At 39.1% G+C, this 25,217-nt stretch overlaps 1 protein-coding gene across 4 annotated transcripts in view; it reads right to left on the reverse strand.

Moving 5' to 3' along the window:
* Positions 1-6: 6 nt before the first annotated feature.
* gli1 (GLI family zinc finger 1) overlaps positions 7-25,217 on the reverse strand; it is a 60,742-nt gene continuing 35,531 nt past the window's right edge. Inside the window, exons 2-13 of one of the 4 annotated variants that reach the window (XM_015403098.1) lie at positions 15,603-15,712; positions 11,196-11,428; positions 9,426-9,527; positions 9,113-9,311; positions 7,844-8,009; positions 7,586-7,693; positions 7,323-7,466; positions 6,107-6,256; positions 5,327-5,491; positions 4,924-5,166; positions 4,510-4,807; positions 7-3,043 (exon numbers count right to left, since the gene is read on the reverse strand). In XM_015403098.1, coding sequence (XP_015258584.1) covers positions 492-3,043; positions 4,510-4,807; positions 4,924-5,166; positions 5,327-5,491; positions 6,107-6,256; positions 7,323-7,466; positions 7,586-7,693; positions 7,844-8,009; positions 9,113-9,311; positions 9,426-9,527; positions 11,196-11,428; positions 15,603-15,673 — 4,431 coding nt within the window. In that variant the 5' untranslated portion in view covers positions 15,674-15,712 and the 3' untranslated portion in view covers positions 7-491. Of the gene's footprint in view, positions 3,044-4,509; positions 4,808-4,923; positions 5,167-5,326; positions 5,492-6,106; positions 6,257-7,322; positions 7,467-7,585; positions 7,697-7,843; positions 8,010-9,112; positions 9,312-9,425; positions 9,528-11,195; positions 11,429-15,602; positions 15,713-25,217 lie in introns of all 4 variants that reach the window. The other 3 variants (XM_015403107.1, XM_015403090.1, XM_015403116.1) reach the window with 3 other exon arrangements.

Consider the following 25,217-nt stretch of genomic DNA (forward strand, 5'->3'; position numbering starts at 1 on the left):
ATTTTTTATATATATATATAAAACATATTTACATAAATCCTTCCTGGTTCCACTGTTGCCATAGCCCTTTTTGATTGATAAAAAAACTGTTCAGCATCATATGTTCAGATCAAAAAACAGGTTCTTGTCTTACACTAAGGCACAGAAGAACCGTACCAAGGCAGCATGGGAAAAATCATAAATGAAGAACAAGCTGGCACCTTTGGTTTAAGGTTTCTGATGGTGACTTGCATATTTTTTTATATGTGATTTCATTTTTTTTTATTCCTTTTAGTGAGCTACAGCTGGTTTTAAAGATACAGGCAGTTTATATCATTTTAATATTTGAAACATCTTATGATGTGCTCCACTTTAAAGTTGTCCTGGTCTGGCTAAACCTTTACTCTAAATCTCTCAAAGTGACAGAATTCATCTTTAAAACACATGCAGGGCCAAGGCCAGTGTTTATTGCTTGTCTTTAGCTAGTACACGCTGAGCTGCCCAAGAGTTCTCTAAGACAGAGTGTTCAGGTACTTATTTTCCCCAGCCAGTGAGGTTAGCATGGAGGTCATGTCACCCACAGCCATGTTGGACAGGCCATTTCCTGGAGCCAGGCTGACTGAAGTCTGTGGGGTGGTGAGGCGGGAAGAAGCCTGTGAGGAAGATCCTGGATTACCCTGAAGGGGATTGTTGACTGGACTAAACGAGGAAGAATCAGCTTCATCGATGATGGAGGTAAAGTCAATGCGAGCATTCTCCAGGTCCAGATTTTCTAATGCATTTGAGATAGGACTAGACTCCGGATAGGGGGCCATAGGGGCAGATTTTGTGTCACCTACTGGGTCCATGTTTGGCCCCATATTGTTTGCCTGGTTATGGCAAGGGCCGTTCTGGAGGTCCCGCTGTTTCTCCATTTGCAGATTTATCTGACCCGTGTAATACATGTTGTTGTTGTTATTATTTGAGGGAGAAAACATTTCATTTTGGGGGTGTTGGGAATGCTGGACCGGTGGAAGTCGCACCCCTCGTCTTGGGCTGGAAGTGGAGTGGACAGGACTGAGGTGGGGGGCGCTGCCAAGGTAACCTCCACCTACCTGTGGCAGGCTATTCTGGCGGCTAAGAGGCTTACGGCCCTGAGGAGGCCTGGGTACCACCATTTCCTGATTATAGCATGTACCTTGGAAACCTGTCAGGTGCGGATCTTTAGGTGTACCAGAAGCTGATCCTCGGCTCTGGGCAGCAGGGCTCATGACCAGATTACGTTCTGGATAAGAGGGATACATCTGGTTGGAATATGGGTTCTGATTTTGGTGCTCTGGACTGCGCTGCATCATTGCTGTTTGAGCACTCAAGCCCATGTTGTCAGAGAGAGAAGGTGGCTTCATACCATTCTGTTGCTCTTGTTCTTGTTGCTGCTCCCACATGAGGGCTTGCTGGGATTGAACATAATTTCTCACCATTATCTCCTTGACCTGCATCATTGGGGTTTCTGACCTTTGGCCCTCTGAAAGCGCTGAACCAGCACAGCCCAAACTTAAGCCCCCTCCACTGGCATATGAATTTGGGTTCTGCCCTTGAAAGTCACAGCTGGGATGGCTAGAGTTCCTCATGATGACTTGGCTACTCTGTTGGGGGTAAGCCTGTGTTTGCTGCAAGAGGTTTTGTTGCTGTCGGAGTTTAGCACTCTGACAGGCATCTCCACCACCCATACCAGAGTGAAACTGCTGCTCGGGCTTGATGAAAGGTTTAGGAGTGCCATCGGGATTGTTATAGAGAGTTGTCTGATTGTTGAAGTGTGCTTGGGTGTGTTGAGGCTGCAGACTGGAATCTGAGTACTGCACTGTTTGCTGGTTCTGACTTGCATGGCTTGAAGATTGGATTTGGTTGTCACTCCATGGACCTCCACTGTCGCTGCCCTGACCTACGCCTCGGTAATGCAGGCCTGAAGGACTCAGCTGGCAGGTGCTCATACAATACTCAGCCTGTTGGAGAAGTGTATTTGACATTCCATCTTGTGGTGTAGGTCTCACTTGTCCTAATGGATTCCCACTAGCTCTGGGAAGGACCTCTCCATGTCCTTGGTATTGTCTTTGCATGTAACCGGGGTCTGGGCAAGCCAGAGAGTCAATGCTCGGGGACAGCTGATTTGGAAGCGGACCTCCACCTACCATTGTCTGATTCTGTTGCTGGTAACCCATCAAATTTCTCTCTGCAGAAGTCATCATCATGGAACGATCCCTGGTATTGCCAGTGTTGAGATGGGGCTCCATACCTATAGCTTCCATCATTACGTTTTCTGTGATGCTAGGTGGCCGAGGAGAGTACATGTGGCGGGAAAGACTGCTGTCAGAGCTACGAAGTTGTAGTGCATTTCTGCGACCCATCATTGCCACGTTATTGAGGCTGTTAAAGCGTTTAGGTGGAGCTTGGGGGTCTGCGACTGATCGGACCGGGTCACTAGCCCGCCTGGTGTTGTTACCTGGAGCTTGGTGAGGGTAGATAACTCCAGTCCCATATTCTGTGTTGGCACTGTGACGCCGAGGACCTCCTTGCTGCAGGAAAGGCGGTAAGGGCTGCCCCTGGTACTCACTCAAAGGTCCTCCTCTTCTAACTGTTGTTCCAGGCTGCTCCATATTAGGTAAAGGAGTGGGTGGGGGTCCACCAGTAGCTGCAGCATATTTGGCCTTTAGGTTGTAGTGCTGAGCAGGTGTTAAGTTGGGGAGACCTGGTAATCCTCCACCTCCAGGACATGGAGCTCCTCTGCGATAGGTTTCGGGTGAGAGAGGGTCACCCACAGCTTGTTCTGGACTGAGGAGGTGACATCCGCCCCCTGCTGCCCCTCCCATTTGTGAGACGTCGCTGGAGCGTCTACTGGATAGGTAAGGGGATGCCATAGAGGAGCGACGGCTGACTGTGTACGCTGAGCTTAGACTGCTTGTGCCACTTCCTCTCCTGTCATTCATGGAGTTTGCTATGTTTCCCACACCGATCTCATGGTTGGACAACTCCATCACTCGTCGGTTAAGTGGAGAAGGTGCACACATTCCCATATTCTCCCCTGAACCTAAAGAAAAACAAAGGAAGAAAATGTAACTTAAACTGAAAAGGTTACTTTGACCTATGTCTCTGAAAGAAAGGTTAATCTTCAATAGTGTCTGGAAATGTATGTATCATCTGTTATGTTAATGAGATATTATGTAATAATTAGTGCTAGCTGCGTGCTTTTTGTTCCCAGAATCCCACACCTTTCAGCTCCATAGCACAACCCTCCCCCTTACTTAACACTCCAGGTGAGGATTGAACTGTGAGAGATCAACTTAAGAAAGGCTGCAGGTCTTAATGGCATCAGCTCCAGAGCTGCAGCACAAATTGGTGGTGTGACATCAAGGGAAATATCTGCAATTTCAGTCTGAAGCTAGGAAAAGATGCACAGCTGTGCAAGACTTCTTGTGTTGTCCTCAGCAGCTACTGGCTGGTAGCACTAACATTAAAACTGATGAAAACTGGGTCTGTATGTCTGACAAGGCTGGTCACCCCAGAGACCTGTGCTCCCATTGTTCTTGTTAACCCTTTAAGACACTAAATTATTCCTAAATTTCCCAGGCTGTCACCTGCAGAAGTTCCTAGTAAACAACCACAGTCATGCTCCTCATTGAAAAGAACTGGAGAGCCTATGTAGTAAAAGACGGTTGCATCCTAGATGTACAAAAATAGCACTACTGCAGATTCTTCCTGCTGGCTGCTGGTAGATGGTATAATCCTTGTTGCTTCACTTTCTTTATCTAACCCTTTTTCCACATACATACCATTTTATTGCAGTTCCTAATCTTCCCAGTATGGGATTTTGTATATTAACACCTTTAAGAGCACACGTGTTAATGACTATTTGCATAGTTTTGAACCTGATCTGGACATTTCTACAAATGTGTTCACTCACTTACAGTATTCAGTATTCCTTCTACATACTGATGCCAAAACCCTGTTTCAATGTGGGGTTGGTGACTTAAGGTGGATTTTTTTGTTTTGGTGCATTTTTATTCTAAAAAAAATGTTTTTGAGTCTTTTCGACCTGTTTGCAATGCCCACTTATGAAAAGCCTTAATGAGATCCTACGTAATGAACCCATCCTTGCTCCTCCATTAAAAAATGCATTGTGCGGACCTAGGCCTTTTTGCTGTGTCTCTGATTATTGATCAATTTGCCCAACTCAACCATTCATAATGATCTCCAAAAACAAAACTATGAGGCCTCAACAGAACAGCTGTGTTTATACTGAAATTAAATTACATACAAGTAAGTCCTATTAATTAGGCATTTATTGTTTGAAACTAATTGGTTGTTTTTTATTAAACTTAACATGTTATGGGGATGGTTTTAAATATGAGTGTAGGCAAAACTTTCAGTTTTAGAGCTTTTTTAAACCATGTATCTTTTTCCTTCCACTTCAAAATTATTTAAAATGTTTTGTTTTACTTTTTCATAAAATGCATTAAAGTTTTTATAGATTTCTGAATTTTTTAAAATACGTACCAGGAATGGCAGGAAGCTTGTTGTTTGCACAACGTCCAGGAGGGGTCGGCCTTCGAATTTGTTTTAGCTTGTCAATCTTCAGGTTCTCCAGCCGCTTTAGAGCCTGTGCTGACATTCCCATTGTTCCTGGCTCCCCTCCTCCCCCGCCTCCACCTCCATCTTCTAAAGCTGTAAGATCATCCAAGCTTCCCGCTGCATTCAGGTTCATTTCAACACCGCTGTCGTTGTTGTTGGTGCTCCCCAGTGGAGAGCGTTCGCTGCTACAAGATGACTGAGCCCCAGGACTCGGCTGAGATTTCTGATAGACAAATAAAAACACAAACTGTTTTATTTCATCTTCTAAAAGGTAATAAAGAATTAAATCCAAATTGACTTTCTTTGCTAAAGTAAATTTTCGTAATGTATCTCACTGACCAGAGCAGTCTCAGGCGCCAACAGTTTGCAGTCTTCCCTGCATGTTTCCTCTTTTTCATGCAACAGCTCAGATGTTTGGCCTCCAGAGGTCAGAGTTGAGCCAGGGGGTCGAGGGCCTGTGTCTCCACGATGCTTCTTAGTAATGTGGGCCTCTGGGCCATGTACCGTCTTAACATGCTTTCGCAATGAGCTTGGATCCGTGTATCTTTTAGTGCAACCAGGAATCTTACAAACATAAGGTTTCTGAAAGACACCCAAATAAATTCTCAGCAAAGTACCTAAAAAAATAGATTTAAAAAGTAGAACATGTTCCTAAAGGGTTGGGGTTCCTAATGGAACTATTTTATTAATGCAGGCAAATTAATTAGGTCTCATAACTTTTCCATAGTTTGGGTCTCAGTACCTCATTGGAATGAGTTCGGTTCTGGTGCTTTGCCCGGTCTGAAGCGTTGGAAAAGGCTTTATTGCAGCCCTCGTGCTCACATACATATGGTTTCTCCCCTGTGTGAGAGCGTAAGTGGGTCTTCAAATTCTCCAGGCGAGAGTAGGCCTTATTACAGCCTTCAAACTATAAGAGAAAAAAAACAAACAATCATTTCTGTTCACTCACTGCAGACAGGTAGCAGACTAAACTAACAAAAAAAAATCCATATAAAGAGCATTTTTCAAATACCTTTTTTTAATCTAACTAAGGCTTTTTCTTAATATTTTAGTAAATACAGTTCTTTTGGCAAACCTTATCTGAGCAAAACCTTGCTAAAATACAAAAAAAAAGCCTGTCTGTACAATGATATTGCCGCCATCAATGTTTCACAGCGGTAATGATGTGTTCATGGTCCTGCCCAACATTAATATTCTACCCCACAACATTTCATATCAAGGTCAAAAGGTTCAAAACACTCCTTTGGTTAAAACACTTCCTTCCTCATATTACTGTGTTCCATTCATATCCTGTTGCAAATCATAACACCTAATAGCTTTCTTTACAATCTAATTTGGAAAATGAAAAGAGGTCAAGTTAACCTAACATGCCACCTAGTGGTGAAAGGAAAATGGATCCCTTCTAAAGAACTATATTGAAATTTTTTTTTATTACGGTATGAACTTCATGAAAGGGAATTTATTCATAACTCAGAACAGAAATATAGAGCAAAGATATTTCAGAGAGCTCAAATTCACTTACAGTGCACTTGTGTGGCTTCTCTCCTGTGTGTCTGCGCATGTGAACCACAAGCATGTACTGGGCTTTGAAAGGCCTCTGCTCTCGAGAGCACTCCTGCCAGTGACAGACAAACTCTTTTTTCTCTCCATGGATGTGCTCATTATTGATGTGCTAAAGGAATAAAAAAAAAAAAAAAAAAAGCAAAATTAATATAATGAGAGTTATGGATGAATCTCCAAAAGAGCTTCTTACATTTTCTAATAGCAAACATTCTGATTTATTTTCTATGACTTCAAGAGCATTTTATCTTACATTTCTTGATTTTTGTCATCTTTTCATGTTTTCCTGAACAATTTATCATCAAATTTAATATTATTATTATGTTTACAAGCGATGGCATTAGCCTCAATAAGTGGCTTGGATTTTGTTACAATACTTAGAGTCGACTTCGCATGCATTTGGAAAAAGGTGCTTTGTTCAGATGAGTACAAAAAACATGAATTCATAGTAAACAGGTGGGAAAAAAACCTGCTGCTCTTATTGGATTTACCTCACCCTCAACAGTTTTTTTAAAATAATATATGTAACATAATTTCTTACCTAAGAATTGTTATATATATATTCATTATAATTATATATAACAAACAGGAAAAACAATTCTTAGCAGAAAACTGATTCCAACACCAGGAACTGTTTTAATCATAGATGGAGGGAAATGAAAAACAATGCATGAGGAAAAACCTTAAACTTACTGTCATACATCTCACATTTCCCATTATCCATCTAAAATAACTTCACTATTCTGTCAGAAGAAAATCATATCAGTTTCAATATGTACACAACTGTTGGACACAAACTCCAAAAGACCTAAAGCTCTAAATGCACCAATATATCGATCATAAACTATCTACCTTATGGGAGTGAATACAAATGAACACCACAATTTACGAGATTTTTTTCTTTTAAACATTCTGAAACCCATGGATCATGTGCTTCCACTTACAGTTATACAGCTATAACCACTTTGCACTGGGTTGTTACATAAAATACATTAAAATGTCTGCTTTTTACAAAAACCTATAATTAAAACTGATTAGGGGGGGAAAAGAATAAAATGAATTTATTGTGAACTCTCAATTATCAACAAAACAAAATTTCAGACACATTTTTGGGACACATCTGCAGTCATTTTATATACTTTTATTTTCCATCTGACTGATAGCATAAAATGTCTCACATGAACAAGCTGGTCTTGAGTGTCAAACTCCTTGTTGCAGCTCTCCCAGCGACAGTTGGTCTCATAGATGGCCTCTGGCTCTGGCTTCCCGTCCTCCTTGTCCAAGTCGTCTCTGCCATCCAATAGGCCGATCAGATGATCCTGCTAAAGAATATTTGCAGTTTCATTTAGCTTGAGTGAATCATTCTTCTGCTGTTATGACCGACAGACATTCGTATTTTGCAGCATCTTGATGTAAATGTGACTACTGAATGGGACTTTACCTGAGTGCCGGTGGAAGAAGGACTGGCTACATCTCCCTCCGACCTTTCCTCCAAGTTCTTCACATTTATGCCGTCCATCACGCCTATCAGACCTGGCTCTGTTTTCAACTGCTAAAAAAAAAAAGCAAAACACACTTTAAAAAAAATCTATTTATCAACGTCAGCCTCCTGCACACCAATGCAATCTTTTTTTCTCATTGCATTAAGAGGCAGGAGCCACACTAATGCTTTGTGGTGTTAATTTGAAAGCCATCTTACATGTCCATGCTTCGGCGGGGCGAGGAGTCTTGGATTGTGGGGAGGTAAACGAGAAGCCTGGCAGGGACCTGGTGTGTGAACACCCAGAGGTGTTCCCCCGTTTCCCCCGTAGATGGATCCCTGTCTGGAGTGGCAGTTCACGTTGCTGGAATAACTCAGAGATGGACTGTGGAGCAAAAGGAGAACTCATAATAACTCAAGGAGAATCAAAATCAGAGAATAGTGAACAGTTAAGCCAGCAGGGATCAAGTCCAGTTCTTAAGAGCAGCCATCCTGAAACTTTTAGATGCGTCTCTTCAACAACACACCTGAATCAAGTGAGAGGCTAATTTCTAGGCCCCTGCTGAGCTGAATGACACATTGAAACTGAAATCAGCTGCTTAGTTCAGAGGTGTTGGAAAAGAGAAGCATCTTAAGCTTAGAGGAAGGTAGTTCTGGAGGACTGAACTTGGGCAACCTGTATTTAAAGTACATGAGCAGACCTGTTTCTTATTCGTCAACTAGCAACATTTGTGAATCTAACAATATAAGCACAGGATTAAACCAAGTAAAAATAAAGAAAAAAATATTGAAGATGCATATTGATGCTCTTATTAAAATGAAGAGATTTTATATAATCTGTAACTGACATGAAAAAACCCCTGAAATTTGGAGCTGTCGATGGTTCTGTTCACTCAACTAAAGCACAACTTCCAAATCAAAGAACGTAGCTAAGACTTAGAGCACGATGCTGCCATCACTATGTTTCATTGTTAGTACAGTATTTTGTGCTTTTTTTCCTTTAAGTTTTACCTGAAAATCGTTTTATTAGAATATAAAACCCTGTTTTGGTGCTTAAAACTGCTCTGGTTGCTTTTTTTGGAAGAAAAGATTTTTCAATTTCACAACCATATTTCTTAGTCCAGATATAAAACAATAACAAAGGTTTGTTTTGTATGTTGAATACAACCAATACTTGGCAGAAATTCCTGCAGCATTTTCATTGTTGTATCATGACAGCATCTGTTACCACCTTCTGTCCCGTCACTTCATCAGTCTTGGAAAAACTCAAGCTTTGGTGATAGCACTGGTGTAATCTAAGTGTGGGAATTTATAAGATCAGAGTTTTGCAGCTTTTTCTTGTTGAATATTTTCCTTTTGTTTTTAGATTTATTGCTCAGAATATAAATAATATTTTTTTCCCTAAGTGATCTTGAAATACATGTAAGTGAGCAGATTTTTGTGGTTCTCATAGAAGAAGGTTTGACTCGGATCATTGTTGACTTATACCTCATGGCGCTGACTGACAAATGACCATAGGAGCTAGCTCCGTTGGGGTTACAGCGAGAGTTAACGAAGGCCACCAGTGAGTTGGGCGAAGTCCGAATGACTGTCTGCAGGTCCAAACTGGCATCAGATAGAGGTGAGATGGACAGAGCTCTCTTTTTACTCAACTTCAACATGGAGCGAGGAGTGGAGAACCGTGAGCCTGAAGGGAACAAAGGTTGAGTTGAAAGAATAAGAAAAAAAATATATATATTTTTCCATTTAAATAAGATGTTTGTGAAAGGATTTTGGTTTCTTAAAAAGCGACTTTTCCCACCATCACCCGAGCCGATCTGCTCAGAGCTGGGCTGAACTTGGCAGAAGTTTGGATGCGATGACATCATGTTATTCTGGTTACAGTAGGGGGTGCTGATGCTGCCTGTAGGATTATGGAGAAAAAAAGTCAGATATTCTCAAACAAACTATTTCAAAGAAACATAACTGATTAATTAAACAATAGAAACAAAAACTAATTATTAATTTATTTACAACTCAGTTAGAAGTCAAGTTATATAAAGTTAAAAATAAAATAACCTTAAATGATTAAACTGAAAAAATGCTGTTCTGGTTACAATCAACATGAATGTTAACTAATTTTGCAGCCATAAATGTAGATTCCAAACTTTTAACTCATAATTTTGTATATTTGTAGTTAGTGTTGTTAAGTCTTGGAAGAAAAACATCACAAAATGAGAACAATTTAAATGTTTAAAGTAAGCCTCAAACAATGCATCAGAATTTAGAGTTTAAATGAAATTCACAGGTCATTTATACTATATGCTTTTATAAATGCTACACTGTATGGCTTGTGTTCATTTAAAAAAAAAACACTTGCAATCAAAAATTGCATAGGTTTTTTTTTTATTTATTACTATATCTACATAATTTCAAAAGCTCAACATAAAAGTGCATTTAAGTCTATCTCACTGTGTTATTGTAAAATCAAAGTACACAGACAACAACAATAAGTAGAACTTAGAAAGCCTTAAAAGAAGGATTTGATTGAAAGATGTCAAATCTGAAGCTTTTATCCAATAGTAAAATGTTATGGTTGTGTTTCCTCCTACTGCCTTTGTCACATTCCCCATTCTTACTGCTTTGACTGTAAATATGGAGAAGGAATAGAAAAGCAAGCAGCTATTCCGTATTGGCCAGTTTCTATCCTGTGCATCAGTGCCCATCAGACGGTGGACCACCTTTGGCTAGATTGTTCTTTCAGTCAGGGGTTGCAACATCTGGAGCAGCGTCCCTCCCACTATCAGAGAATGCTCCACTTTTAACACAATGAGGACTCAGTTGAAAAGCAGGTTCAAATCAAATCAACAAATTGCTTAATAGACCTTATCCATCTCCTGGTGCATGACTCAGCCAAATGTCAGGATCGGGTGTTACTTTGTAAATATCTCTACATATGTATGCTAATGTCTCTGTTTGAACCATATGACCGTCCCTTGTAAGTAGGTAGCCTCAATTTTTTTTTTTACATTTCTAAGTTTTATATATTTTTATTTAATTGTTGTTGGCATTGTACACCTTGCTCAGGGACAACAGTTAAACACTAGCTTCATAGCTAATACTGACACATTTACAGAAATGTTCATTCTACTATCCCTGACAAATAAACAGATAAATAAATTAATTACGGTACTTGAATGGAACATTTTCAAATTTTTAGGAGTGAGGAAAAGAAACAAGCCTGTGTGCCACACCATATTTATCCCCCAGAGGACGTAATGGATTCATGTTGAAACATTCTCAGCTTAACCTACAGAAACTTATTGGAAAATGATTCATAATTAAAAAATTATTAAAAGACGTTAATTACAAATACTCTGTAGGAGTATATAAACAGCTTTATAAATAGCCTTCAATATTATGCCTTTAAATGAACAAGGCATTTGAAGTCCGTGCATATAATAAAGTTGGCCAACTGCTAACTTCTCATCATTCCTTCTGTGAAGTTTCAGTTTCAGTCTCTCAGGTATCCTTAAGTCCTAATCAATAGCAGCTGTGAGGTTAAGAGGATGAAAAAGATACTGTGACTCACCCTCTGTGGGAGGCATGCCCCTGTGGCCCATCATACTGTGCGGTGGGGGGGCCTGTGGGGGCCTCATGTATTGATCCAAGCAGTGGCTGTTTCCCTGAACTGGACCTGATCCATGAGTCATGCTGGTAGACATGGGATTGTACATGGAGTGGCAGTCCTGAGGAGAGCCATCGAGGAGAGGGGCTCGGAGTGGAGACACGTCGCTGTAGGGAGACTGGTCCGACGGGACGAGTCTGCAAATAACAGAGACGCTGGAATTATGAGAGCCTGCTTCAAATAAATGTTGGAGTAAAAAAATATCTGCCAAATCAAAATGTGGAGGTTTACAACTCTTTAACTAAGGACTGTAAAACTAATAAAACTCATCTCTGCAAACATTAATTCAAAAATTGCCAAAATGTGGCAAAAAAGACCTTATAGGTGCATCTAACTTAGAAAAAGACATTTATTTAAGTAAATTTCGTTAAAAAGGGAAGCTCATATATATTACCAACACAGAGAGACATGTTTCAAAAACTGACAGCTTGATAAAAGCATAGGTTATCACTATGCTATGTCCTACATCATTATTAAAAAGGACTCCATCTCTGCTGTATCCAAGTGCAATAATGGTAGGTGGAAAAAAGGAAGGAGAAACAAATGTGAAGTGCACAAGCATCAGGGATCAGACCACAGCCTTAAGAACATTATGAAGCAGAACATATAGTTATTTATAGTTAGAGGGAGCTTAAGAGGTCATTTCCATAGTATTACTTTGCTGACTGACCAGAACCTCCTGACCTCAACCTTCAAGGAACTCTGTTATAAGGAATATTACAGACACTAGACCCAACAAGAAGATAAGATGAAGGCTACTAATAAAATATCCAAGGCTTCCTGTACGGCTCTCAGGTGAGTCACACACTGATCAAATTCATCAACATAAATAAAAAACACTTTGAATAAAGCACTCTATGTGTAATGAACTAACATCATACATGAGTTTCACTTCTAGTTACTGAAAAAAGACAAACTATTTTGTTAATAATTGAGATACACACCAGTATTTTGCTTTTTCTCTTTAGATATGTTGATTAATCCGTTACACCTTCTATAACTATGCAGACATAAACAACTCTACATTATGACATCAACAGGTGACTATGAACCCAAGCGCTGGGTAATGCATGCAAGAAATCAGTGAATTGATGTATCAAAATATTCCTCAGCTGAAAAAAAAATAAAAAAATGGACTAATATTTTTTGGACAAAAGAAAGAAAATTTTAAACTTAATAAATCAGAGTCATTATAACTAGAAACTAGACAACACAAGGCTTAAAATCTGGGTGTAGTGATGGACTCATTGCTGAACCTTCAGAGGCACATAAAGACAGTAACAAACTCGGACTCTAAAAAACAAATTTGTGTATTTATCCTTAGAAGAACTAAGTACTGCAGCAGACCCGGGAAGGTGTATATATGTACATTTTTTTCGGTTTTGTGTTATTTTAATGGGAGGGTATGCAAACTTTTAAACCCAACAGTATGATAGGATATGATGTTAGTTGAAGTATTTCAGGGTCTAAAAGAAGCAGATGTCAACTTATTTTTCTTAACTTGGCCTTGCTTCTGGTAAAAACATGACTGAAACAGATGGAGGGTAAATCACCTGCTGAATAATTAGTACATCACTTCTTCTGTAATAGTTGGACTCTAAGAGCCCTATTAATGATGCTTTCTTCATACGTGCTGTAATGCTTTCAACCTACCACTAGATGTTGCATCTCTCTCATTTTGGTCTAAACTATGGAATTTTTGAATCTGGGTTTTCCCCCAGAGAAGAAGAAAAGGTAAGCCCTTAGAACTTTTGAGCTTTTCCATAAATTTCAATGGATGCTGTGATGCTCAAAATCTGTCTCTGGCCTTTTTCTTCCATCTCTCCATCTCGTTTACTCCTCCGGATCCTCACTTACTCCTTTCAGCTCACTAATTCTTTCCCAACGTGTATTCCACACAAGAGCTTAATCTGTCCTTTCTAATCCACTGAGCACCCCCCTATTCTCCCTTTTTCCTTCTTTTCAATTTCACCATTCATCCCTTCAGTTGTACTTTTTTAGTTTCCCTCTCTCTCTCCCCTTCAATCCTTTCTGTCTTGTTCTATCTTCTCTTCCTCTGACTCCCTCTCTCTGTTTCTCTCCCTCTGTCCTGTCCAGCCACCTTTCTCTCCAACTCTCCCTAATTCTCCCTCTCTCTGGGTAACCTGAGTGGGGCGCGAGGCAGTCATGCAGAGCGCAGCGGGGCCTGGTCAGCCTGTAATTAGCAGCTGTCAGAGAGGCCGAGTCCACCCGCAACCTGGGTGGCATGAGCAAGGGAGGGAGCGAGGGTGGATAGGAGAGGAGGAACTGTGTGGCTGAGCTAGCACTGCGTCCACAACAACTGAACCAACTGCACATCTTCCTTCTGCGTCCTCAAAATATTTCATTGAAACACAAAGATATTTGAGCTCAAAGAGGACTGTTGTAAGGAAGGTTGGAAAAATATCTTTTAAAAGCCTACATCCTCCATCAAATGACTGGAACAAAATCATAAATGTAAAGGTGCTAAAATACCTTTACTAAGCAGAGTTTATTTGGACGACAAACTGCCTTGATTTCAGCACTGACATTTTTTTTACTTTGACCAATGTTATGTGGTTGCCTTGAATTGTCAGCGGCAGATGTTCTAAACAGAAGACAGAACTTTTTATACTCTATCAGTTGCATAATGGATTTCACAAAAGAGACGGTAAATCTTAAAGATGATTCAGCTGACAGACGGGGATCTGTCTGGGAAAAAACTATATTCACCTAGGGCCGGGCAATTAGTCAATAAAGGTGATTAAATCGAATACATTGTTTTATTATTTTTACTAATCCGCTCCTTAGGTTTTCATAAGTCGAATTGATATCAGTTCATCACTTTTGGTTCAAAGATGTGTACTCATAACTAGAATGGATGATGGAAATCAAAGCTAGTACCGGTATATGCCAATTGTTAAAGCCTGAATAAAAAAACTGCCCATTCACTGGTAATATTAAGAACTGATGCCTATGTGATGTATTGACAATTAAGCCAAAACAAGGAGGCACAAATTTAAGTATATTAATAAGCTAATATGCAAAGATGGATGCACTAAACAAAATATAGCTTTTAAGACCACACGGGTTTTATCTGCCTTATAGAAAACCTGGAATAAGGGGTTGAGAGTTCTGGTCAACTACATAAATAGCCAGACGTTCAGAATACATAGCCAGAGAGGGTTTATTTTCCAAAAGGCCCCTTAGAACTGAAAAAATAAAACTATTTAACCAACCTTTTTAACAACCAGCTATGAGTGCAGCTTAATATTACAATTCCCACAGATGTTTCTGATGATGCCAGCATAATTGTGTCTCCACAAAGAAAATTATGATCAAAGCTAAACAATAGATAAATCACTGCCTTCATCACAGTGTCAACATTAGAAATCTCAAGAAGTGCTTGAATGCAATATTTGTTGAGCCAGTTGCTAGAGCCTCACTGCAACACCTGATCAATATTTAAATCACTAAATAAAGCAAATAAAAACATTAAAAGAATCTTTAGAAAACTGAAAAAGAAGGAAACACACACATAGCTACTGGGCTATGGTGAACTCACGGCATGTTCCACAAACCAGCATGAGGACTTGAGCTTTGTGATATGGTCCATTTTAGTGCTAGAAGTAGCCATCAGAAAATAAAGGTCCACAGTGGATATGAAGGGATAAATGTGGTGTGCAACACAGCTTAGGTGGGCTGTGGCATTTAAAGGATGCCCAGAAATAATGGTCCATAGCGTCAAACAACCAACACCAGGCTGAACTGCTGGACAAAAGCAGAATGGATCCATGTTGTTTACACTAAGTTCTGAAATTGTGACTTATTATTTTTCAAATCTAGGTTGTTTCTATTTTTCATACGCCTTCTTGTTTACGTGAGGGATGGCTATGGATTAAAATCTCAGATGATAATCAGTTTCAAACCAGCCTAACAGTTAATTGCATCCTTTTTTTCCCCAAAAAAGGCCTTTAACATTTTCTCCACTGTTTAGCTTCCTTGATGCATCTACGCAACTTAACGCCATGTTGAGGTGTTACCATGCAATGGCTATTTGTTCTGACAAACAATTGGACAAGGCTTACTTATGTGGAAACTGTCTTTACTCCATATCAGATAACCACATCTGTAATCTTCACATTGCTTTAGTATGCACTGATAACTGAACCAGGTATATAGAATATGTTCAAAAACGTCAAAGTATCAACCTGATTTTGTTCATGAAAACAAAAATGAGACAGGTCTTGCAAGATTTCCTGCTGCAGCTGCTGAAAAACTGTGAGCATGAAGAAGATTGTTCTGCTGTCTTACCCTCTTGAGGGCTGGCTGGGTGAGGTCTCATAGTAATACAGCCCCTGATGTGGCTGCATGTCCACTGGCATTGGAGCTCAGAGACCTTCTGCTCCCCTTACAGCCTGGACCTGCATCACAGAGACAAGGACAAGGTTAGGCTAAGCAGAGGAAACATAAACAAACCCAACCCAAGCGAACAAAACCAAACTCCACCAGAAAGAACAGGCCAGATACACACAATTGTGGTCCATGAAAAAAAATACAAACGTAGGATGTTAATAACAGACTAAACCAAACCAAGAAAAACAGTTTAAGGAGAAAATAAACTGTGTAAAGCTTGAGTCATGCTTATTTTAAACAGTTAGTTTAAAACACTAAATCCATCAGTCATGTGTAAGTCACAAAGAAAAGGTTATGAGGAAAATGTTTCAGGAGTATTTTGAATAACAAGCCAAATCGGAGCAAAAAGACTTAATCTGTAGATGTTTGACAAGAAAATCAACTGAATCTGATGTCTTTTGATGTCTATTTTGATAAACAGACATTTTCTGAATAAATAGCCTCTCAGAAACGGAAGGTGAATCATTTATTTATATGGATGAAGAGTTATAGCAAGCTAATGATTGGCTGATCACCTTAATCACTGCTTTTTAGTGGGATTAGCCTGAATAATGCAATGGAAAATGTAAGTATCCACTTTTTTCCCTTACACTAAAGACACTACTGAAAGAACCACCTGGGCTTGCTGATACAACTCTTCAGTGTAGTCGCTGTTACTAAAGGAAGAAGCAACAACATTCTCTAGTTTCAGTGTTGGCAAGATTTTTAATCAGTCAAATGAAGCACAATAAGAAAAACCGACGACAAATGTCTGTGTAAGCTGTTCCTTCAGAGTGAATGAGTCAGCGAGAGTCAGACTTTCAGCAAATAACAGGCAGGCGCTAGGACCCTGTTTTATCTTTTTAAAGATTGGATTTTTGAAAAATCCCTCATTTCTGATGTTATCAGTACAAAATACTAAAATAAACTATGAAAAGTTAAAGAAGGACTAATTTAAATGTTATGCTGCTTTACAGTAGCAGTTTTCTCTCACACATAGCATCACAGAACAACAAAGAATAGAATAGACATAACAAATAAATCCTATAACACATCAAAAAAAATTATTTTTTAATTTAAATATATATTTTCCTTTTAAACAGAAGAAATCTTATTATTTACCAGTTTGTTAAAGAAATATACTAATCCCTGTAAACATTGCGCTCTAATGTGTGTCTCTTTTTCGAACACAGACTTAAGCTTCAAAAGTTTCACACATTTTTTATGAAAGCCAAAAATTGCAGACAGAAAAGGAAAAACTGGGTTTAGCATTAAACCTTTGAAGGACAAAAAACCAGAAGATGCTCGCAATGGAAAAGGGGTAAAAGGAGAGTGGAACAACACAGGCTTTTGTGTGCGACTAATATTGAGAGGCCATCTTTCAGCAGGAGCGTATGTGTAAGGTAATTCCAGCCAAGGGACCTCTGGAACAAAGACCTGCTCATTACATCCAACCACATCAGTGCAGCCACTAATAGCAGCAGAGTGTAACTTTAAAAAAAGTAATTTATAGCTAAATAAGAACAAAAAAGGAAAGAGGAAAAAAAAGAAGGAATTTAAAATAAAATCTTTAATTGTATCACATCAGAAGATGAATTTTTTAGCCTGCAATCTTATCATAGATGTGAAAACATAATACACTTCTTTGTGACAAGGGTTCAGCTCCTGTCTACTGCAGATCAACGCTCTATAGTTTCACTGCAACAGGTTTCCAGGCCCTGATGTCACTGCACAAGTGTTAAAAGGACAGCAGGGACCGTTTTGAGCCTAACAAGTCACCAAGGGGGAGATTTGGTATGAAAGTTACCAAGAGTCTAAATCACATGCGTGATGAGAGTGATTGAGCACATTCAGCGCAGCCTTTGGATGTGTGTATGATAATTATCTGGTGGTGCTAAATAGAGACCTTGCTGAGCACCTCAGCTGTCCAAAACTAATAAATACCATGTAGGTGGGTGGGGTGGGGGGGGGGAGTCATATACGTGCACACACTCACACACATTAGCTGTCACAGCTGTTTGTCTCAACATGGGGGATCACATAATGATCCAAAGGCCACCAAGCCTATAGTAGATGTGCAAGAAAGTATGTGTGTGGCAGAGTAGTGAACCTGTTTATTCAATGTAAACCCAGTAGCAAATGTGTGTAAGAAGAGGCATTTCCAGTAGCAAACTTATGTGTGTCACTGTGTGGTGAATAAGCGGTTGTATATCTCAGCAAAAAGCTGCATAATGTATGAGCATACCTGCAAAGAGGCAAGGTGGAATTTTTATATGTTTGCTACCATTTCCCCTGAGGAGTGAAGAAGCTAAACATCTGAAAGTGTTACTGTTACTTAGCCACATGCACACACAGATGGCTCTGTAATTAATTTGCGTGAAACACAACATGCTATTTGGTGCAGAAAAAGTTTTCAGAAAGAAAGGCTCTTCTAAAGTCTGAGAAGCCCTTCAACTTTTCATTCTCTTTGTAAAAGAGCAGAAAAAAAAATGAAAACCTGGTGGTGGAAATATTATAAATTCCTAACAAAGCTTTAGGAGCTTTTGTGCCCATTCATTATTTTATATTTTAGTATATCAGGAAAGGTAAAATACAGTTTGCGCTTCCTGCATTAACTGGGGTTTCAGTATTGTGTAAAAGTTTATCATCTAGCCCTTGGCAGCAATCTTGATCTTCACTTTTCCAGACTTTCTGTAGTTCATCATTTGGCAGATTTTTCACAGTTTTTACATAAAGCATTAGAACAAGTACTAATTAGAACAAACAATGGTTTGGAACAAAAAAAATATTTTTTTTGTGGGTAAGAATTTCTATATTTTGAAGAAACAGAAATAAACTCTGCACAAACTGTTTCTTTATTTTAAAAAGTATAGATAAATACATTAAAAAATGTTTTTTTAAGGGCATTGCTCCATTCAAATGAAATCAAAATAAAGACATTGGAGGTCCAACATGAATTAATCAGAGATGCAACTGTGAAGCTGTTTACAAGAAGGGACAAAGCAAACTATACTTCCTCAGGAAGCTTAGATCGTTCAGTGTGCATAACTAGATGAGATGCTGCATATCTGACAACAGTCTGTTGTGGAGAGTCTCATCTTTTCTTCATCCTCTGCTGGGGTAACAGCATCAGAATAAATGCCTTAAAGAAGCTCTGCACGCTGAAAAAGATAGACGGCTCTGTTCTACGGACTCCAGAAACTCTGGAGATGATTTCACAAAGAAAAATCCTTCATAAAATGAAGAACGTTATGGACGACAGTCAGCATCCTCTCCTGAAGGGTTTTAAAAAAACAACAAATTGTTGCAAGAGATTCTCCAGAAGATCCTTCCTGCCTACAGCTAAGAACACATATAACAACATGCTAAAAAAAAATCTTTTAAACACATTTTTCTACAAACATTTCGACCATTTTTCAATACTAAAACTTTGGGGCGAGAGATTAATCATCCTTCATTGATCTCCTGCATGACAAGTTTTATCTAATTCTATTGTGAAATCACCTAATTGGCGATAAAATCTAATTTCCTATCTTCAAACTTTTTATTTTTATTATTTTGGTACTGATTCAGTTAAAGAATTATAACCATGTTTGACAGATCAGGACCTTACATTTAAGGTATCTTTAGGCCTGAAATTCTCTGAAGCTAGATTTTGGAGGCTTTTATAGTTATATAATGAACAAACAACAAAAAATACTCTGATAATGATTAGGTAAATGAGTGAAAAAAGCAGCCAAGAATGAAAATATAAAAGAACTCCAGACAGCCTGAAGCAAGTTTGGCTGAACACATGCACACAAAGATGACGAGAAAGACTGACTCCTTGGAAATTATAAAGATGTAAAGGATGACTCAAGACTCTTGTATATTTTAGTAGGCAGCGATGAAGGAGTTTACACACCATGCTGACACAGGTGTCATAGCGTGTGCTACTTTTTTTGTGTGAAAAACTGTGGTAGTTGGCTCTGTGGTGATGTGTGTGTGAGAGAGAGATTGGGAAGCAGCATATTAAAAAAACCAAGACCCATAAATCAGGCGGCTGACCAAACAAGTTCGCTCTGCTGTGGCACCACAGAAAGCTTGGCAAAAACCAAGGAGCTAAGCATGAGGACAGGATGTCCAGCCACCGTCTACACCCTAAAACCTCCTCATTCAACCCTCCTCATGCAAGCCCTCAAACATCCCAGGCTGGGTGGACAATGAGATGATGTTAATCATTTATACTCTGTCTATAAACTATGGCTTTAGCTTAAGGATTTGAAACTGCAAACTACAAGAAGATCCCACCTGACAAGATAAACCTTCTTTTATGTTCTTAGGATTCATTATGTTTTTTGGGCCGAGTGAACTGCAGCAGACTGCAATGCAAAAACGATTAAGTAATTAGTAAAAATGTCTTAAATTAAGTGCATTTAGCCTTAATTTGAGCAGATAAATAAGATGAACTTCCAATAAAAGGAGTTTTTTTTAGCTCTTCAAATAAGATAATTAGATAATATGCACTTGAAATCAGACAATGCAATAATATTTGCTTGTTCTAAAGGTAAATTGTCTTGTTCCGTTGACAAAGTGTCTCACTTACCACCATTTTTTACAACTTAAATGCTGAAATTAAATCAAAACGTGCACACTTTAAAATACTTTTCCTTTAGTGTTTCCCCCCCCCCAAATAGTTTATTTTGTAAAACAATTCTGCAATGAACTGTGCATGGTATATGTTTTTACTTCACAAAAGTACAGAATGTTGTTTGACTTTAAAACCAGTAAAAAAAAACTCTTACACCACTAAAGTCCAAGAGGAGTTCAGGATTTCCATCCTCACATCTTAGAAATATTACAGTGATGTAAAACAACCGGAATTTCTCTTAAACTAACCGGTGCCAAAATGACAAATGACTGACAGCATACAGTGCTCCTCCTCATTTTTTCTAATGATGCATGAGTATTTTACAGCCCCAAACCTCAGGTTACAAAGTGCCCTACTCTGATTAGCATAAGCATGATGACAGATGTCTGTATCGGTCCCACTGACGCTGGCACTATGTAAATATGTCTGTCAGTTCTGCCAAGCAGAGACGATGAGCACTCATTGTTGATGTCAGTGATTTTCTATCAATTATTGGATCATATCAGCCAGATATAACATCTACCCGGTACATTGTCATTGTATTCATACCCCTCAGACTATGAATATCAAGGTTTTATTCCCCAGGCAATGTTTTGGATACAACACAAAAAGTTAATCTGAGTTTGAAGTTATTGGTTAAAGGTTTTTTATGCCGATTTAGAGCCTGAAGAGAATTTATGCACAAGGCGAAACACTGCTGTACGCCGTGGCCATCTGCTGGAAGCCCTAACTCACGTCTCCATCACATTGGTTGCTCTGGAAACTTTAGCTCAAGCTTGGAAGAACAACAACGTTTCTATTAGATTCTGACCAGTTATGATCTTGTCTTTTTTAATGCCTCCACTGGTAATTGGCTCCTTTACTTGCCTGTTTACTCATTCCACATATCGTACCTCCCTTCAATTGTTCTTGTTATAGTAATTGTTCAAAGCGCTTATTTTTACCAACTAATAGAAAAAAAACAAAGCGTAAAACACAGAAATAAAATATGAAGGCCTACAAGGCACCATATTTTGATCTGAGATGTTGTATGCAACCACAGAGCTGCAGGCATAGTATTTTGTAAAGTTATAGTACGTGACTAGACCCCTTTAAGGCTTCCTTCTTTAAACCTTTTTTAAAAATGTATCCTCAACCTGTGTGCTGATTTTCCTGATCTTCATGATGCTCTTTTTTTTACTGATGTTCCCTAACAGACCTCTAAACTGTTCACAGAACAGCTGGATGCATACTGTGATTAATGATGAACAGGTGGATTCTATTTACCATTTGGGTGACTTCTGGAAGCATTTGCTCTCATCGGACTTCATTGTGAAGTATCAGAGCAAGACATGCTGAAAATAAAATCAAACAAGACTTTTATGATTTATTTTCCCCCCCCATTTGTTTCACTACGCTTTCCTAAAATAAAAAAATATTGATGTCTGAAGGAAACCAGACAGTCTGTCCGTTTTTTCTGACGATGTTTCAACACTAATCCAGGAGTCTTTGTTAGCCGTCGGCTCGCATCATCTGGTTGCCTTCCAATTTAATCCCGTTTTGTAACTTGTGTCTGAGGCTGGATTGTTACAAAGTGTGAAAGAAAATCAGTAGGAAATTATAATAACCCGTCTAAAAAGAGTGAATGCTAATGAGAGGAATCAATTATACTGCAAAGAAGCAATCTGGCATAATCTGGATCAGAAAGCATAAATACCAGCTTAAAAATATAGACTAAAGGACACTTATTTAAAAAATTAACTTTAAACTCTCCATCTCCCTCCTTTAGTTTGTGGTAAAAGAAAGACATCTCCTCCCTTAATGTACTGATATCTGGTATCTACAGAAGCTGGAAACAAATTAGCATCATTTGTTTCCCAATTCTTAAGCTCCCCAACTGTAAATTCATACATTTGTAATTTCTCATCAACCCTCTCAGACAAAAAAATAAAGGACCTGTTTAAGGAAAACCCGCTAAATGATTCTGTATGCTTTAAGCATTAATGGTCTATAGTGTCTCAGCAGATTGAGTTCCCAGGTAATTGTTTGTGTTTGTGGGACACAAAGAGAAACATTGTCGGGGCTTGCCCTGTTTGACCATTTGTGACATTCTCATAAAGTGTGGGTCCCCCTCCCTCCGAGGAAGTCTCCCGAGAGGACAGACATTTTCACAGGTCACTGGTCGTGTCAGACAAAAGGTCTGATGCAGCTCTACGGTGCTTTTTCTTTTGGGTGTAACTCTAAACTGGGGCTCACCATTCTCTTTTCTTACACAACATATAAAAGACAGCATATTAAAAAAATCCCTTTGCACTTTAGTTCATATCTTATCAAATCTCAGAGGAAAATGTGTGTGTCCTCAGAAAAATCTATTACTCTGTCAACTTATAAATAAGATCTTGACTAACATCTTTGGAGTTAGTTGCATGCTTTGTAAACACCCGCCCCAAAGTATGCTGCTTCCTCTACCCCCACCCTCCATTTTTCGTCCTCTGGTTCTGCCTTTTCCACTGCTCTATATCTCTGAACTATCTCCTGCTCTCCCCCGCTGCCTCCACCCTCTCCCTCACTCCCTCTCTGCTCATTCCTGCAGGCCTGCCCCTCCCCCTCCTGGCAAGGCAGCAGCAGTCGAGGTGGGTGTTCTCTGGCTGTTATGACTTGAGAGACGATAATGGCAGCTATAATGTAGCCAGCCGTTCCTGATGTGGCTGGGTTTGTGGGGGATTCTGTTGTGTTAGCGCTGGAGACAGAGCATTGGAGGGAGGAAGAGAGTGGGGGCGAGAAGGCGGGACTCGGGCCCTCGGCCAACCGCGGTTCAGATTCTCCCTCGTTTTTTTTGCCCCCTCTTGTTTCTTTCCCTCCCCTCACACGATTTTTTTCTGGTCCTGTTGTTTTCCTTTGGTGGTAAACTTTGTTTTTAAGTTCTGCCTTTGTTTTTGTAACCCCCACTCTCCTCTTTTTCCTGTCTTTCTCCCCCACTCACCCTTCCCTGTGTTTTTGTCCCCCTTTTTCACCCAGACTGAGTGAATTACTCACAGCTGTAGTGTGATGGGGTCCGGTGGTGTGACCACTGAAAGGCCACAGGGATGGAGACATCACTGTACAGCACAATAAGCTGTAGTCACTGACTTGCTGCACAGGAGATTAAAGTCAAATGCAATCATGAAGAAGTTATAAGTATGATTTAAATGGTCTTAATACCTAGTGTAAGGCAGACATAAAAAAAGCACAATTTCCCTCTGAGACTTTTGAAAAACAACCTTTTATTTGAGTACATCTCAGGCATGCAATCTAAAAATGTTCTCTGAATCTTTGAATGAAAATTACCTAATAGTGGGCATGAGATGCTTTTTGACCTTTTTAGCCTTTGTCAGAACCAACAAACCAGAGTCTGTCGTTGAGAAGCTCCATCACAGTCATTTGACCTTAAGCCCATGGTTCAAATTAAAATCCCTGAAGAATTGAGCAAACTCTACATGTTTGTGATGGTAGGAAAGAAGCTACACATTCCTTGCATAACTCTTTAACACCTAGTTAGTAGGTAAATAAAGCCTAATGATTGTTATGAAGAATTTGTGAGCCGAGGTATAATTTGTATTCTTATGTGATTTTCTTATCTCTATCCCGCTTTGTTCTATTTTTTTTTCCTATAAAACAATTACATTTTTGCCAAATAATTAACTCTCTGTCCAAAAAGCCATTTTTAGCAATAGTTCTCCAGCCGTTAGCATAGATGTACCTCCCTTACTATCTTATTCATAAGCATGGTTTTAACATATAATTGCTTTTATTTCGTCTTAAGCTCTCATTTCAAGTTGTTTTAAGCTTTAATTATTGCTTCAACTGAATATGTTAGCAAATCTAAGCAGGTAACTTAAGAGGACCAACACACACATACATGCTTTCTCAATAGTGTCCTATCTCGTCTTTACAGTTTTGTAGAATGGCCAAATGCCCCAATCATTTTTGACTTAAAAAAAAAAATCTATTATAAATTAAATACAAACATTTTCCAAAATATCTCCCTCCAACTCTAACAGAGAGAAGCTAATTGTAAGTCCTTTGTTATTTCTGAGTCAATTTTCATGCAGTCTTCATTTTATGTTTCCCCACAAATGATCATTGAAGTTTTTAGCTCTGACACATAAAGACTGTTCATACACATCTATTGTTTCCTTAAAAAATGCCTTCACCCTTATGCTAAGATGCCTAATTTATCCTGGGGAAACAAAATCATACTCATTCAGCATGAATCATTCCCCCCAACATACAGTGATGATTCTGATATCCATGGGCATTCAAGTCACCAAAATGCACACGATGCATAGATTATGCTTCACAGACAAGATGCCTCTAGAACATTATGATGAACAAGTCTAGCTGTAGAGTTGGAGCTGCTTGGTAGCAAAGGGGTACTGATCTCTTTCTATTTGACAAAAACATAGGATACAGACAGATTTTACCTGCAAAAACATCCCTGATATCATCTTTGACATAAAGTACTTTATAATACAGATTTTCTTTGCAGGGTTGCAGTAACTTTGTGAAAGATGGGATGCATTCTGGAAAAGTTGCAAGTTCGCATGACAATCAATCATGCATGCACGCATTCATAACGGGAATGTCGAGTAACCAATTAACACCTGCTCGCTACTTCAAAACAGAGCAGCATGGGGTCTTGATTATATCTTTAAAATGCTTTTAGCAGTTTTGGTTGGGAAACTTACAAAAAAAAAAGTGACCTAAATTGATAGTGATTGTTCCAAGCTTCAACAGCTGTTAGTTTGTGGTTTCGGATCTATAAACGTTAACAAGCCAGTGCTTCAAAAACCTTTATTTCTAGAAGAAAACTTTAGTGCTGTTATTTGTCAGCACTACTGTGAACCATTTACTCTACTCCACTTCTTGTCAGCACCTTAATCCCA

Source organism: Cyprinodon variegatus, unplaced genomic scaffold (genome assembly GCF_000732505.1).
Source record: "Cyprinodon variegatus isolate N-32 unplaced genomic scaffold, C_variegatus-1.0 Scaffold34, whole genome shotgun sequence".
Taxonomy (NCBI): Eukaryota; Metazoa; Chordata; class Actinopteri; order Cyprinodontiformes; family Cyprinodontidae; genus Cyprinodon; species Cyprinodon variegatus.